This window comes from Salminus brasiliensis, chromosome 11, assembly GCF_030463535.1.
Source record: "Salminus brasiliensis chromosome 11, fSalBra1.hap2, whole genome shotgun sequence".
In the NCBI taxonomy this organism is placed as follows: domain Eukaryota; kingdom Metazoa; phylum Chordata; class Actinopteri; order Characiformes; family Bryconidae; genus Salminus; species Salminus brasiliensis.
The window spans coordinates 14,203,792-14,220,354 of record NC_132888.1 but is presented as its reverse complement, the minus strand read 5'-3'; the positions used below and the strand labels follow the sequence as shown (position 1 = coordinate 14,220,354).

General features: G+C 35.7%; 3 protein-coding genes across 3 annotated transcripts; all 3 read left to right on the top strand.

Annotated features, from left to right (window-relative positions):
- The first annotated feature begins 4,606 nt into the window (after nt 1-4,606).
- Nucleotides 4,607-5,554, top strand: LOC140565233 (olfactory receptor 52K1-like). The gene has a single exon (XM_072691069.1). The coding sequence runs from the start codon at nt 4,607-4,609 to the stop codon at nt 5,552-5,554; it is 948 nt and encodes a 315-aa protein (XP_072547170.1).
- A 4,563-nt stretch (nt 5,555-10,117) lies between these two features.
- LOC140565231 (olfactory receptor 52K1-like) lies at nt 10,118-11,065 on the top strand. Its single transcript, XM_072691068.1, has one exon. The coding sequence runs from the start codon at nt 10,118-10,120 to the stop codon at nt 11,063-11,065; it is 948 nt and encodes a 315-aa protein (XP_072547169.1).
- Nucleotides 11,066-14,513: 3,448 nt separating this feature from the next.
- On the top strand, nt 14,514-15,461 carry LOC140565230 (olfactory receptor 52K1-like). The gene has a single exon (XM_072691067.1). The coding sequence runs from the start codon at nt 14,514-14,516 to the stop codon at nt 15,459-15,461; it is 948 nt and encodes a 315-aa protein (XP_072547168.1).
- The last annotated feature ends 1,102 nt before the right edge of the window (nt 15,462-16,563 follow it).

Genomic DNA, 16,563 nt, shown 5'->3' with positions numbered 1-16,563 from the left:
TCATGTTGTCAAAATTGCAAACAGTGCCTGTACAGTAGAGACCAGAGGCTTGCTCTACTTATTTGATAGACCTGCCTAGGGCTGCAACAATTAATCGATTATTAAAATTTTATTATTGGTTCGTTGTGTTCGTATGATTTATGTATTACTCGCCTTGTCATATCCGTTTAGGTCACCTGCAACGTTTTGTGTACGCTGGAAAAAATAAATAAGACCGAGTTGGACGGATCGAGCTGGAGCGGAGGCGTAATCTTCAAAATAAGTTTAACATCAAGAAGTAAATACATTCCAAAAAAATGAAACATGACCGACACTGAAGGTTAAATCCTCAAAAGTGTGGGAGCACTTCACGCTTCACACAACAAAAAAATGTGTAACTTTGCAAAAGTGATATGACCTGGCATGGGAGCACCACAATGATAATACAGCACCTGAAGCGGAAACATGTTGGAGTCACGGATGGGGGTGAAGGGAGGTCAACAGCAGGGTACGTCACTACAATATACTGAGTTTGTTCCCTTTTGAAGTGAAGAAACGTAACGGCACGCTCACACTATGCAAACTGGCATAGCGCAGCACATGCTGTTTTTTGCTTGTTAACTGGACATTGACTGTGATAGAGTATGTGTGTGTGTGTGTGTTACTTTTATTATTTGTTTAATTTGCATAAGCAGTGTTTAAATGTGCTTTATAAAAACATGTAACTTGTACACAATGGTGGTAATTAATGATTAAGCTTCATGTTTTAAGTATGAGTGAAGACACTACATACAAAGTAAAGCCAATTCATTCTTTCTCACTTCTAACTCTTATACAGTGCAGTGTTTGCATCAACAATGCACTTATTTTTCTTTATTATTTAATTTTTAATTTATGAATAAATTTGATTTAATTAAAATAATTGTTAGTTGCTGCCCCCTTCTCGCAGACCAAGTGTGTCTCCAACCACCTTCATCAGCTTAAAGCGCAGAGAGGTAGATTTTTCCCTTGGATACCCAGTTTGTCCGGAAAGTTTATGTCATGTATGTTACACTACAGCTCGACTACTGGTGCTATCAATTATTTAATTCCTAAGTGTAGCCCCACCTTCTTACAATATAGCAGAATAATGTTTAAAAAAACGATTTCTGGGGGGACAAAATGTGCCCATTTTTGCACTGGAATAACTAACTGTCGGAATTCGACACTGGAGATGAAAAGACAGTTTATAGGAGAAACATTAGGAAAATGGAAAATGAGGCACTAGACCCATGGTTGGCTCACTTTTGAGAGCCATTGCGCTGTCCATGTTTTCCACAGTCATTTACTATTATGCTACTTATGTCTTTTTTTATGCTACAAACTGATTTGGACAATTTCAGGCTGGATTTTTTAAATAAATCATATTCATCCTTTCTTCTTTCTATATGTGATCCTGAGTTTTCTTTTAACACTGATCACATCTCATGAAGATCTTAGGCAAGTTAGCTAATTGAGTCAGCTGTGTTTAACAAGGCACAACAATGACCTGTGCAGAGCCTGAAAGCTGTGGCCTGAAAAATACACTACTATGTGTATATGGTTTCAATACAGCCATGGAATGGAAGAAGACTTGGAGAAAAAATGAGTTATGTTTATTTTCCATTACACACTTAAAAAATATACATGTTTTGTATGATGTGCCTTGACCATTACATAATGCATTACATATTCTTTAAAGTTGGATTTTGTTTATTTGTTGAGGATCATCTCAAGGGCCATTTATGTTTTTGTTACTATCAACAGGGCTGGATTTACTCTCAGTGCTTCTCATGCAAACATGATAAATAGCCCTCAGGGGGCACCAAACAGGAATAGACTGGACATAAGCCCCTAGCAGACACTGTCATGGGACTAATTAAACTAGTATGCACTTAGATTAGACTCTCTTTGACCACTAATGATTGTAAACAGTACCAAATCTTGGAACATACATCATTAGCCTTGGCCTCTGTTGTAATGATGTTTGTGTCCATTTGTTTTGTTTTCCAATACTAATATGAAACATTTTCCTTGGGTTGCTGAGGACCGTGACCATGAAATGGTTCATGGTGGCATGCAGCAAAGGTTCATGGAAAAGTTAGATGTTAAAATGCTCTACCTGGAGTACCCTGTCCTAGCTGACCTAAGAAACCACATTCAATTTATTATAAAGAATAACAAGTTCAAACAAATGTCAAACAAAAAATATAACACCTAATACACTTTGATAATAAATAAATACTGCTTTGCTACTCGAATACTACTCATTCTTCTGCATCAGATAAATAGTGAAATGAAACATGGCTATATTTAATAATTTCATGCTTTCTATAATGGACATTACACAAGCTATTTTTAATCGCAGTAATGGTTGAGTGTCAAGACGGTGCAATTCTACGCTTCTATACTACTGTACAGTTTGATACCACCATATTACACTTGAATGCACACAAGAATGAATTTGCTTCATGAATTAATAACCTTTAGCATCAATCACCTCCACCAAACATTTCCTGTAGTTGCAAGTAAGATTTGCACAAAGTTGATGCACCCTCCACAATGCTTTGCAGTTGGGGTGATGTTTTGGTGTCTTTTTTCCAAATGTTGTGCATTTGTGCAAAGTGTTGTCTGATCTGTCCATAAGAACATTTTCTCAGAAGCATTGTATAACACTCGGGTTGTGTTTGGCAAAATTGAGACAGGTGTGTTTTTTTTGTTTTTTTGGGGGACAGCAGCTTCCGTCATGGTGTTCTTCCATTAACTGAATATTTTCTCATTTTTTCCAGCAGTTCTACACAGGAATACAAGGTCTCCTTTAGTTTGTGCTTGAGTTCCACAACATTTTAAATGTGGTTAATTCCAAAAAGCAAAGTGCATTTCATCTTGAGAGAGTCCTGTACAACGATGCGTTACCAAGTTTGCCTGTAAAGGTTAATATATTATCCTTCCCCACACTCAGTTGATATTGGCGAAACATTTTTTAATTTCTGTCTCTAAATGTCTGGAACGTCAATTAAAAGCTAAAAAAAACTTCCGGTTTCTTTACAAGGTTGCTGATGTAGACAAATATAAAGGCCTGAAACACGGCCTGAGCTGGCTGTTCCAAGACGAAACGGTTTGTATTTTGTCTTTGTCACTTCAACACCAGTAACTCTGCTTTCGACTTTCACCAGTAACTCTCTCAGACACATCAATGGCACCAATATCTGTCAACACACCAGTAGTGCAACAGTTAGGATTGCAGCTGTATTGTGCTCTGTGGCATTTGTAGAATGTAGCCAGACTAAATAAATGTTAACTTAGCAAGAGAGCTGTAGATCCAACACCACAGAAAAGTTGTCATTTCAGATTTCTGTCTCTCCGATGGCAGTCACTCAACTGCATTTCTTAAGTAATGGTCATCTAAACGTTTATTCAGTTGAGTTTTTCCACAAATAAATACATCTGTAATACAGCTGTGATACCTCTTAGAAGCTCCTTCAGAATAACATTAAGTTTTTTTTTTCATAAACATCTTTATGAAGGTATACCAAATAATAAACAAGGCCACAACCATTCCCCAAACATTGTTTAATTATTTATTACTACTGTAGTTTCTAAAACATTGTGAACATTATGCACAACAGACATGCATAACGTTGTCTGTATTGCAGCAGTGTTAAATATTTAATATTGTATTGGAATTTGATATCATGATATGTTTGTATCATGAAGTGGAAGTAGTGCCTTGCAGGAAGTGGATGGAATAATAGATAACCTCAGAAGTCTTCAGCCCCAAACCATCTTTTAGAAAATGTGGACTGTACTGTAAAGTCATGTCAATAACAGAAAATGAACAAAAGTTGTTGTACTCTGTAACTAATTCTACCAATACTTTTAAGTAGTCAAAAAGCTGATTGGGATAAAAAGAGCTAAGGGACCAAATACTGCAGCATGCATATTTTAACTCGGTAGATTGTTTTGGAATCAGATGTTAATAAGAATCATGTTCCAAATCAAATTTTCCTATTCATCAATATTTTCAAAGAAATATGTATAAAAACCTGTTATATTAAATGTTCTTCAGTTATTTATGTAGTTATTTCGTTTTTGATGCAAAGGAAGTGACCACAGTAGGGTTGATGGGATATGCTTGTGAAAATAGCCCCTCGTGGGAACATAGCATATTATATTTAGAGCCAGAGATGCTTGAAAAGCCACTAAGCATTTAAGTTTTAGAGCAAGCTTCTATTTGTCACACTGCTTTCGACTTCTATCTTAGGTTTTCCTGTCTTTGTTGTTGTTTTCTTGTCTTCTTTTGACTATTGATTCTGTAAAGCTGCTTTGTAACAGCACCAGTTGTAAAAAGCACTATACAGATACTTTTATTTGATTTGATATCTTTTATCCAAAGCTTTAAGAATGATGATATATGTAATCAACCTTGATCCTTCACCCATCTGTATTTTATTCATCTTATGTAAATACAGTTATACATGCTATGTTTTAAATACATGGTAAACAAAACCATATAGTACTTTGTAGTACTAATGTGTAGTGCATAAGCACTATTGTAAGGACTGTATTTAAGTTTATGTAAAATGTCTGTTCTAATGAGTTGAGAATCATGCAGGGTGTTTTTGCGAAAAACGTTTCTTTCACAGATTTCAAACTGAATGGCTTTCATACTTTAGGGGAATGGAGATCCATACTATTCATTCCGTATTTCCTGATGTTTTTGTTGTCTATGATAGGAAATTCCACACTGTTGTATGTAATAGTAGCTAACAAGGCTCTGCATTCTCCTATGTTTGTATTGATTGGACTTATGGCAGTTGTGGACTTGGGTGCACCAGTGATTTTTGTACCTCATATGTTACTTAGCTTTTTGTTTGACTGGAAGGGGATTTCTCTCCTGGGTTGTTTAATACAAATGCTTTGCATCCATTATTCTGGATCATGTCAGTGTACACTCTTGTTGTGCATGGCTCTGGACCGTTACTTTGCAATATGCAGACCATTGTTTTATCACAAGCACATGGAAATTGCCAATGTTTTAAAGTACATGATAGTGCCATTAATCAGAAATGTTGTTTTAATTACCACAGTAGTCTGTCTAGCTGGAAGACTGTCTTACTGTGCAACAAATGTGATCGATCATTGTTTTTGTGAGCATATGGCTTTGGTTCAGTTGGCATGTGGAGACACATCTATTAACAACTTAGTAGGACTTTTGACTACTTTCCTAATACCAACAGTCGATTTTGCTTTTATTACTTTGTCTTATGTTATAATATTCATCTCTGTTCTAAAATCTGGCAAGACCCATTTGAAAGCTATGAATACTTGTATTACTCATATAATCGTCATCACATTTACTGTAGCTTTTGCCCTAATGGCCTTCATGTCCTATAGAATGACAAATGGTTTTTCTCCCAGCAGTCGTGTGTTTGTTAGTACAATGTATGTACTGTTTCCAAGCTGCTGCAACCCAGTCATTTATGGACTGAGGACAAAAGAAATAAGACACCACTTTTTAAAATTAATTCAACACCTAAAGATCCTACCAATGTAACATTAATAAAGTAGTTTGTAGCATTGTAGTTACAAATGTTATTTTAACAGGAGAACTTGAAAGTGTTAATTTAGTTTTTTTTTTGGATAATTGTAAAATGGCTGCGTACAATGGATAAAAAATAAATAAAATGGATAATTGTATAATGGCTGTGTTAACACAACATTTTTGGTAGCCAGTGGTGCAGGGAACATTCACAGAAGGAAGGATCTAGTTAAATAGCTGAAAATTCTGGAAGGAAACATAACTTGCAAAAAAGCTAAAGATGAACAGAGGATGATTTCTACAGCAGGACAGTACATTACTTCAAGAAGTACAAGCTAAAGATTTTGCCACGGCCCTCACAGTCCTGCAGATAGACAAGAATAATCCCCCAAACAAGAAGTGAAGAACTCTTAACTGGCTACAAAAAAAACTTTACAAGCTGTCATACTAAATGTTACTAAATACTGACCATTCAAGTTGTCTAAACTTTTGCTTTGGGGGCTTTTTTGTTATTTTGAAACTGCAAAAGATGTAAATGAAAGTGTATCTTGCTTACGATATTAAAGAAATGTCATCTTTAAATTTAAGTCTTTTGAAATCATTTTACTCACTAACCTATTTACATTTACAGAAAATCTGATGCGTTTGCATCCTATTATGATTATGGCCATTATTATTGTCATTACCAGTAAGTGTATTCTCACCTAGCTGTTTTTTTATCCCACAGAAACCTCTTCACCTGGCTCCCCCTTTTAATAAGTCTACCATGGGCCCTTCTGCTACCTATGAAGAATAAAGATGGGTTGCACAGCCATTATTGAAGAAACAAGGTAAGTGTACCCTTTTTATTCCAATTTAAACAACATATATTTTGAGCTTTGATTTAAGATGTTCAGTGACATTCAGTCACAAGTAGCATGTACCTAAACGTTTTACAAAGGAAGCCCATATTTCAGAATGCAGAGAAGGGACAGACAGCTATAGGTCAGGCCCATAGTGAAAGTCATGCATATGCTTGGTCATGTTTCTTTTCATTTTGCTTAAAGATGTACATTTTTTAACCTTTAAAATATCTGCTAGGGCATGCAGGCACATACACATCATTGATGTCAGTCAAGGCATACTGATGCTCATCATAGAGGAAATGGCTATTCTGTCTGTTTTCAACAAGTTCAATTTAAATGATTAAATTAGCATTAAATAACAACATAAAATAATTCAGAAATAATATTATTGTCTCTTGGTCAAATTAAGGTTATGTAACCTTTAGAAGCAATCTCTTTATTAATATTTATTTTTATAAAACCTAATCAGAAAACACCACATAAAGTCAACTGAATACAAACCGACATCTATTCCATTCATCTTTTTGATTGTCTTGCTTCTGTATTCTCCCTCTGCCTAAGTCAAGTCCGATCACTACACCTCCCACAATCCTCTGCTCTCTGGCACCACGGTCATCAGGCCACCAATCAGTGATAGCTTCCCAGATCATCTTCAGCAGACTACTAACTTGGATTAGTCTTTTGGATCCCTCTTTTGACGCTCATGTCTAGGACATCCATTGTCCTGTTCATGCATTTGCCCATTGCACTACATTTTTGACCTCCCTATTTTAAACCCAACCCGTCTGCACATGTCTGGTTTGTGGCACAGACATTACACTTGGTACATGTTAAAACATAATATTACAATTTGCCCCCAAACAAAAACTTTCCAGTTGAGCCAAGAAAAACAGATCCTTAACATGTGCCACCACTCAGCACCTCCAGTTGCTGGTCAGTTTCTCAGCACACAACAGTGCTCTAGTTAAAGTCATATTGAGACCAAAGAAAGCCAGAGTAGATGACGTGGCTGAAATTTACACATTGATTTAAACAGGCTAATGCTAAAGTTGTGTTACCTCATCTTTAGTAAGTTAGTGTGTTTATCATACCGTTTATGTTAAGGGTCTTGAGTCTCGAATACTACAACACTAGTGTTCTTGTCTGTACTTGTGTTCTTGTGGACTTGTGAAACAAAAATTTAGCTCAGCTCAAGGACTGTTCCATTCAAAAGTCAAGTGAAATACAGTCCAAAATTCCTGAATGTGTTCTTCCTTGGCCTGTGTTATTATGGGTGCATCAGGAGGTGACTTGTGTGCATTTGCCGCAACCAAATATCCCCTAATGCATTTGCTCCATGCTGCTGTTCTGATTGCAAAATAAGCATACAACACCCTCCCATCCTGCAGAGTTAGTACTCATGAGTCCAATTTTCGAAAGTTTATTTTACCACCGTCAGTCCAAATTTGGTGTACTTTGTATTGAGCAATGGGGCACATTTAATAAAGACCTTAGGCAAATTTGCTTCTTTAATCGGACGTGTTTAATTGGTCATAATGCTGAACTGTGCAGAGAGTTTCTTATCTCTGGTTTTTTAAGCTTTCAACTTAGGGCTATTATCTCAACCTATGTTGTTCTGTTAGCAGTCTTATCTGTAATATAATTCAGATGCTTTTACACAAGCATTGATGTAACTAGAATATACAGTATGTGTATATGGCTTTAGAAAAATATGTAATGAAAGAGGACTTGAATTGTGTTTAGATTCCATTACACACTTGATAATTATACATGTCTTGTATGATGGGCCTTGACCATTACATAATGCATTACATATTCTTTAAAGTTGGGTTTTGTTTGTTTGTTGTCAAGGGCCATTTAAGTTTTTGTTACCACCAACAGCCCTGTTGCTTTACTCTCAGTGCTTCTCATGTAAACATGATAAATAGCCTTCAGGGGGCACCAAACAGGAATAGACTGGACATCAGCACACAGCAGGCAATGCCATGAGACTAATTATACTAATATGTACTTAGATTAGCCTTTGTTTGACCACTAATGATTGTAAACAGTACCAAATCTTGGAACATATCATTAGACCTGGCCTCTGTTGAAGTGATGTTTGTGTCAATTTGTTTTGTTTTCCAATACTAATATGAAACATGACTTGCTAAGGACAGTGTCTTTAATATGTTACATAGTGACTTGTGGAAAAGCTCAAAGAACAGTTAGACTCTACCTGGAAAAATTTTGTTTAGTAATGTCTTTTAATTTATTTAGTAATAACTGAACCTAAATCTAAATAAGAAACTGTGTTTCTTCGTTCTTCTGCAGCTGGCAGTGCAAACACATTCAAAGATTGAGCATTAGTAGATAAACACTTGGCCATGTGAAATAATTTCATTCTTTCCAGTTAGGAACATTAGACAAGCCATTTGTAATCACTGTCATTGCTGAGTATCAAGGCAAAATGATAATTTCAAATCAAGACAGAGCCACTACTTCTGTAGCTAGTCCCACAGAAACAACCCTCAAATGAGTATCAGGTGCATCTTCAGGCAAATAGTCTGTCAAAAAGCAAAAAAGTGACAAAAACTTTGGATTTATAAAGAGAGAAATAAAAACCAGCACCAAAAAGTTATGTAGAATGTTGATTTTTTTGGTTTACTAAATTGAAAGCAGCATTGAAATTTAACAAAAGCAAATGGTCCATGGAAACCCTGTTCAAAAGCTTAGACTCGAGTTTGTTAATAAAGTGTGGGTTAAAGCCTTTTTTGTCGGCTGCATTAGAGATTGGAAAAAATGGTAATGTGTGAGGTTCTGCTGAAATATGATTTTACTTGTTTAGCTGTAAAGCTTTAACTTGCTTTGTAACTGGCATTACGGAGTGTATCCTTTCACTATTGTGAAATACAGAGATTATTTCTTAAAAGCCTGCTTTATTTGATTTACTTACTTTATTATTCATTTTTACTGACTGTAGTTAAAATACTTTTTATAAATGAACACTGACAAGAAAGTGGATGGAATAACAAAGTTATATAACTTTAGAATTCTTCAGCACAGCCCCAGGCCATCAGCCAGGCTCATAAATCACATATTGCTTAGGATTCACTAATTAGAATAGGGTCGCTCGCTGTCTTCAAACGCAGACTGAAGACCCACCTCTTCAGAGAGTACTTGGACGAATAGTTCTATGGTCGCCTTATTGTATTGTGTTTAGCAATGTCTAAGTTTAGAGGTATCTTTTGAATTATTAGTCTATTCTAACTAGCTAAGGCTTTTCTTGGGTAAATAGCAAAGCACTTTGTAAGTCGCTCTGGATAAGAGCGTCTGCTAAATGCCGTAAATGTAAATGTAAATCATGCCCCCCCAATCCCCCTTTAATTCAGTGTCGTACAAAGGAATGACCACTCTGGTGGGTGGTAAATAGTTATGGAAATAATTCCTCAGGGGAATACAGCAGGTTATATTTAGAGGCAGAGATGCTTCAAAAGCCATTAAGCATTTAAGTGCAAGAGAAGGCCTCACTTATATTAATTGCTATCGTGCATCAAAACGAATTATGATATATATAACATTTTTTATTTATCTTGTATAAATGCAGCTGAAGGTTGCCCATGACAGTGTGTGTACTATGGTTTATTTACAACATAATAACATTATACAAAGTGCTATATAGTGATACAGTACTGTTTAAAGGTCTGCATTTAAATATAAGTACAATGATGTCTGTTCTAATGAGTTGAGAATCATGCAGGGTGTTTTTGCGAAAAACGTTTCTTTCACAGAGTTCAAACTGAATGGCTTTCATACTTTGGGGGAATGGAGACATATGTTATTCATTCCCTATTTCCTGATGTTTTTGTTGTCTATGATAGGAAATTCCACACTGTTGTATGTAATAGTAGCTAACAAAGCTCTGCATTCTCCTATGTTTGTATTGATTGGACTTATGGCAGTTGTGGACTTGGGTGCACCAGTGATTTTTGTACCTCATATGTTACTTAACTTTCTGTTTGACTGGAAGGGGATTTCTCTCCTTGGTTGTTTAATACAAATGCTTTGCATCCATTATTCTGGATCATGTCAGTGTACACTCTTGTTGTGCATGGCTCTGGACCGTTACTTTGCAATATGCAGACCATTGTTTTATCATAAAAACATGGAAATTGCCAATGTTTTAAAGTACATGATAGTGCCATTAGTCAGAAATTTTGTCTTAATTACCACAGTAGTCTGTCTAGCTGGAAGACTGTCTTACTGTGCAACAAATTTAATAGATCATTGTTTTTGTGAGCATATGGCTTTGGTTCAGTTGGCATGTGGAGACACATCTATTAACAATTTGGTAGGCCTTTTGACTGCTTTCCTAATAACAGCTGTGGATTTTCTTTTTATTATTTTGTCTTATGTTATAATATTCATCTCTGTTCTAAAATCTGGCAAGACCCATTTGAAAGCTATGAATACTTGTATTACTCATATAATCGTCATCACATTTAGTATGATTTTTGCCTTAATGACTTTTGTGTCCTATAGAATAAGAAATGATGTCGCTCCAAGCAGCCGTATATTACTGAGTACAATGTACTTGCTCTTTCCAAGCTGCTGCAATCCAATCATTTATGGACTGAGAACAAAAGAAATTAGACACCACTTTTTAAAATTAATTCAGCACCTAAAAATCTTACCCATGTAACATTATACTGTAGTTTGTGATTAGAAAAGCTATTTTATAAGAAATTGTCAATATTGATTTTTTTGTTTTGCAGTTTCAAAATTCTGAATCTGTAATGGATAGCTGTGTCATGGCTATATAAACGCAGAATGCACTGGTACATGCATTTGATCAAAATGCCTATCACTGTGAATAGTTAAGTGAATTAAAAATGAATATGAATTGAGGCTGCCTTTTTTCAACTTTTATTTTATTTGTAGTGTACCGTTTTAGTATTGTACAATTCTTACAAATTTCTTCTACTGTGTTTTAATGAATGTATGTGTGTTGGCATTGTCCCACTGACATTTGTATTTGCAGATCAATGTTTTAGTAGTGACGCTAGGTAGAAGCCAAAATTTAACTGCATTTGTGTAAGCAGTGAGGTTAGACCAGCATTTCAGCACCAGAGACAGCAACATTTTGTCTGGTTTGGGCCATGCTGGCGGAGGCTGATTATGACTCATGACTCATGTGAAGGACCTTCTTGTTTAGGAATACTCATGCTCTTCAATATCCAGTGCAGGGTCTAGGGGAGGGTTATTGTACAGCATGCTTGATGCTTGATGTCATACTCCTTTACCTTGAAATGCTGGGCTATGACCACTTTTGTTCTCTAAATTGTCCATCTGTCTGGTAGGCCAATTTAAGATTTACAGTACAGGTTTTTGGTATATATTTCTGGTATGATTCTGTCTGAGAGTTAGTAACAAACTGTTTACAGTTGCCCATTAAACATGAAAATGCACATACATGTCTGCATGCAAATTAAATTGCATTAAATTAGATTTAAGCATTTTTTGTCCCCAGTAAAGTGCTATTTGTCTTTCAACCTGAAAACCTGAAAAGATCTGAAAACTACGATCACTGGCCTGGACAGGAGAGTTGGAGGGTTTTTTTCCCCAAAGTGGATGGAGCAATAATAAAAAAATATATACATGATGGGTGTCAGAATCTATCCATTGTGGGTCTTATTTGGCTGTTTTGTTCAATAGTTAACCTGACCCACTTGTTTTTTGACATTATAGGGCTCCTGTCAACTGGCCTGGGACTTGTTGTGGGAACTATGATGAGCACCTGGTCTTTCAGCTGAAGTTTTTCCATAGAAGGCATACTGATAACCTTATAGCTTGTTTTTGGTCAAACAGTAAGGCAGCATATTTATTCAGGCCATCATTGACTATGACGTGACATCACCTGTCTGTGATGGAAATTTCCCACTCCCTGACAAACTCAATGTCATTAGCAGACAGTTCATAGCTCAGAACAATGACAGGTGAAGTTCAAGTATGTGATCATTCTACTCACAGACATTAGTTCAGCAAGTGACAAAATCACTCCACAGCAACATATTGGGAAACTTAGCTTTCTGCACCTGAACACGTTGTGGTCAGACTTGTTTTTGTACGCTCATGGACATGAATGTCATGACATTCCTTTTATGGGGCTAAATGAGTGTCCAAACATATGTCTTTAACAAAATAATTACTATTATTTTGTGCATCTAATTTATTTGTTCAACACATTATTCGAATTAGAACAGGATAAATATTTACAAGCAGCCTACCTAATATTTGGTTAAGTGTACCACAGCCAGTTGCACCTTGACTAGACAGTTTTAGAATTCTGGTTGGCGTGTTTGGAATTTGGAATTCTTTGTGGGACATCAGCCTCTCAGTCCAGACTAAAACTAGCCTGTGTGTAGACAGTGTAGACAGTGACACTGGTGTTCCAGATGACCAGTTGGGTCTTCTTCCAAACCTTGCCAAATCGTACCTACACGTCCCATTAACATTGCATACAGTTGTTAAACCAGTAATCCTGGTATCTGCAGTTCTAAAAGACATTCCTTTCTTGCGTAAATCCTTTAAAAAATCATCTGAAGGCACAGATGGATGAGCTGTCTACTGACCTGAAAATACCAGAAAAGTTTAAAGGCCACAGGCCAGATTGAGGAAGATGAGCAGCGCCTAGGAGAAATGGAGAGAACATAATGGAGGCACAAAGGTGGGATAACGGAGTTAAAGACTCGACTAAATAATATACTTGAATATACAGTGTTTCTGAAAATGCAGAGGGCACCTTCGTGCACCGCTTTGTTGAGAACTTAATAAAGAATGAACTGGACAGAGCTGAAGCTCGGTATTGAAAGATCCCATTGTGCGCTGGCTCCCAAACCTCCAGCTGGGGTATCACCGTGCTCAATAGTGGTTTGGTGCCTGGAGTTCACTGTTGAGGAGAAAGTTTTACAGGCTGTCTGGAAGAAGAGAATCTTTGGGCAAAACCAGAGAGTGTTTTTAATCATGACTATGCAGAGAAGGTGCAATGTTATTAAGGGCCGATGCCAATAATGTGACATTCCACCACAATACTTGGTGAGGTTGGTTAGCACTCAGTATTTTATTTTGAGTGTGTTTTTTCTAACGATGGGTCCCACTATGTGGCCAATTCCCCACAGAGATGGAGGAGATGGCAATTCCTCCTAAATGGAAGTTTGGAGCGGCATAATAGTTATAAATGTACAGTCATTAATGTTTGTCAATGTTTTTATTAATTCTGGGGGTCAATATCTTTACAAGGTCAATATCTTTACAACACATTATATATAGTTGAATACTATCAGCAAAATAAGGAAAAATTCAGTGGGGATTCAGGTGAATAATATGCTCAGGTGAATAATATGAAATATTTACTTAATTTATTTAATTATTTAATTGTTTGGTACTTTGGTTTTGTTTAACATGAATTTCAGTTTTATTTCCACAAGTCCAGAGAATTTTACTCTGTATAAAGAAAAATGGAATCTACTTCCTTGACAATATGATGAATTAAATCAACATGCTTTTGACGGTTTGACACCTGCACATTAGCCCAACTGCATATGTGATCGGTATACAGGCAAGTGTGCATAACACAGTAAAATAAATCCTTTTCATGACTTTGACCTTAAAGAAATAAAACCGTTCTATTAACAATTGTGTTCATCAGTCTGGGTGTTTTTTTGGGTGCATAGAAAATGGCCACTGTTTGTTGAATGGTGAGTGTTGCAGTCACACCTCATGGGAACACATCATGTTATATTAAGAGACAATGATGCTTGAAAAGCCTTCATGAAGCAAATAAGTTTGTTTCCCATTGCTATCAACAGTCCCACTGCAATCCACAGTCTATAACAAGACTTTTAAAACTATATTGTATATGATTTCAGTTTTTTCCTTTTTTATTCACCTTGTTTCTATACAGCTTACAATTAACAATGGTTTTATATTATGGTATTGTGTTTTAAATGAACAACACTTTAAGCTTAATTACTTAAGTAATTACTTAAATTAAGTACTGTGTTTGAATTCTGTTTTTGAGTTCTGCAATTTTCTATAGTTTTATTGCTGCATTTAAGAATAATATTGCCCGTTCCAGAAAGCTGAATACCATGCAGGGTGTTTTTATGCAGAACATTTCTTTCACCCAGTTTAAACTGAATGGCTTTTATGTTTTGGGAGAATTGAGACCTATGCTATTCATTCCCTATTTCCTTATGTTTGTGATGTCCATTATAGCAAATTCTGTGCTGTTGTATGTAATAATGGCTAACAAGGCTCTACATTCTCCTATGTTTGTATTGATTGGACTTATGGCAGTTGTAGACTTAAGTGCACCAGTGCTTTTTGTACCTCATATGTTGCTTAACTTTTTATTTGACTGGAAGGGGATTTCTCTCCTGGGTTGTTTAATACAAATGTTTTGCATCCATTATTCTGAATCATGTCAGTCAACACTTCTGTTGTGCATGTCTCTGGATCGTTACTTTGCAATATGTCGACCATTGTTTTATCACAAGCACATGGAAATTGCCAATGTTTTAAAGTTAATTTTAGTTCCGTTACTCAGGAATGCAATCTTAATCACCACAATAGTCTGTCTAGCTGGAAGACTGTCTTACTGTGCAACAAATGTGATCGATCATTGTTTTTGTGAGCATATGGCATTAGTTCACTTGGCATGTGGAGACACCTCTATTAACAGCTTGGTAGGACTTTTGACTGCTTTCCTAATACTGATTGTAGATTTTTTTTTCATTGCTGTGTCCTATATAATAATATTTATCTCTGTTCTAAAATCTGGTACGACCCATTTGAAGGCTTTGAATACTTGTATTACTCATATAATCGTCATTACATTTACTATAACCTTTGCTCTAATTGCCTTTTTGTCTTATAGAATAAGAAATAATTTCTCTCCCAGCAGTCGTGTCTTTCTGAGTACAATGTATGTACTGTTTCCTAGTTGCTGCAACCCAGTCATTTATGGTCTGAGAACAAAAGAAATAAGACACCATTTTCTGAAATTAATAAAAAATAAAAATATCAGACCCTTGTAACCTTTTGTGGGTTGTAGCACTGTGGCTGGACATGTTAAGATGACGGCCATTTTGAAAATAGATTAGTTGAGCAATATCTATTTAACTGCAATGTAATATAATGTACTTTGTGTTGCTGGTTTTTAATTCATAGAACTTCTGTATGTGTATATTAAATGAATCTTTGGGTCATTTTGCTGACAAAACTGCTTTTACCAAAAAATGAAATTGCACTTTAGGTTTATAAACTTGAGTGTAATGATTTGGATGGTTTGAAGGATAGAAAATATAATAAATTCTAATATATACCCATGTCATAAGCATGTGTAATTATTAGAGATCAAAGCTTGAAATGCTGGGAAACTGTTTTGTTAGTATATTATTAATATTCTTCTTCATTGTCTTTATCCTCCCTCTGTTGTTGTTATGCTCTCAAACTCTGTAGATTGCAAGTCATACAGACATTAGACTTCAATAACTAGTGCTTCTTCCCGCTTGAGCCTAAATGTCCTAAATGGAGTGCTATATATAAGTATATCTGTGGCACCTGTATTGTTTGTCAGCAAGACAAAACACTTTCCCCTTTCCTTTCTAATCTCTTCCTTAAAGCCTTATGATTTTGAATTAGATGTTGTCAATCAACACACATGGGTGGAATTTACATTGAATAAATAATACAGATTTCTCAAAATTCAGAAATACTTTTATAGATAATATTCCATTGTGGTGCTAAAACATTCAAATAGCTGTTTTGGAACAATAAGACAATAAGCTTTCAGCAGGTATTTGACAGTCTTACAATTGTCCAATCACCTTGGAATTTTATGTCTGTCCGTGGTTTGGACTCTCTACATTCTTTTTACCAGATGTGCTTTAGTTATTTTCTTGGAACTTTTATTACCGCAATACACTAAACTGTTTCAGCTGTGCTATATAAGTAAATAATGGTATCAATGATAATAGTGATAGACTAATTCAAATATATTTAAAAATAGTAATATAAATGAATTTAAAAATCAGATGTACATTCGAGGTTGGAAGTTTGCAAAAAAGTTATGTCTTTATACTGTTTTTTTTTTTATAGAACAGCATGTGTGCACCATACATCGTTAATAGAACATTA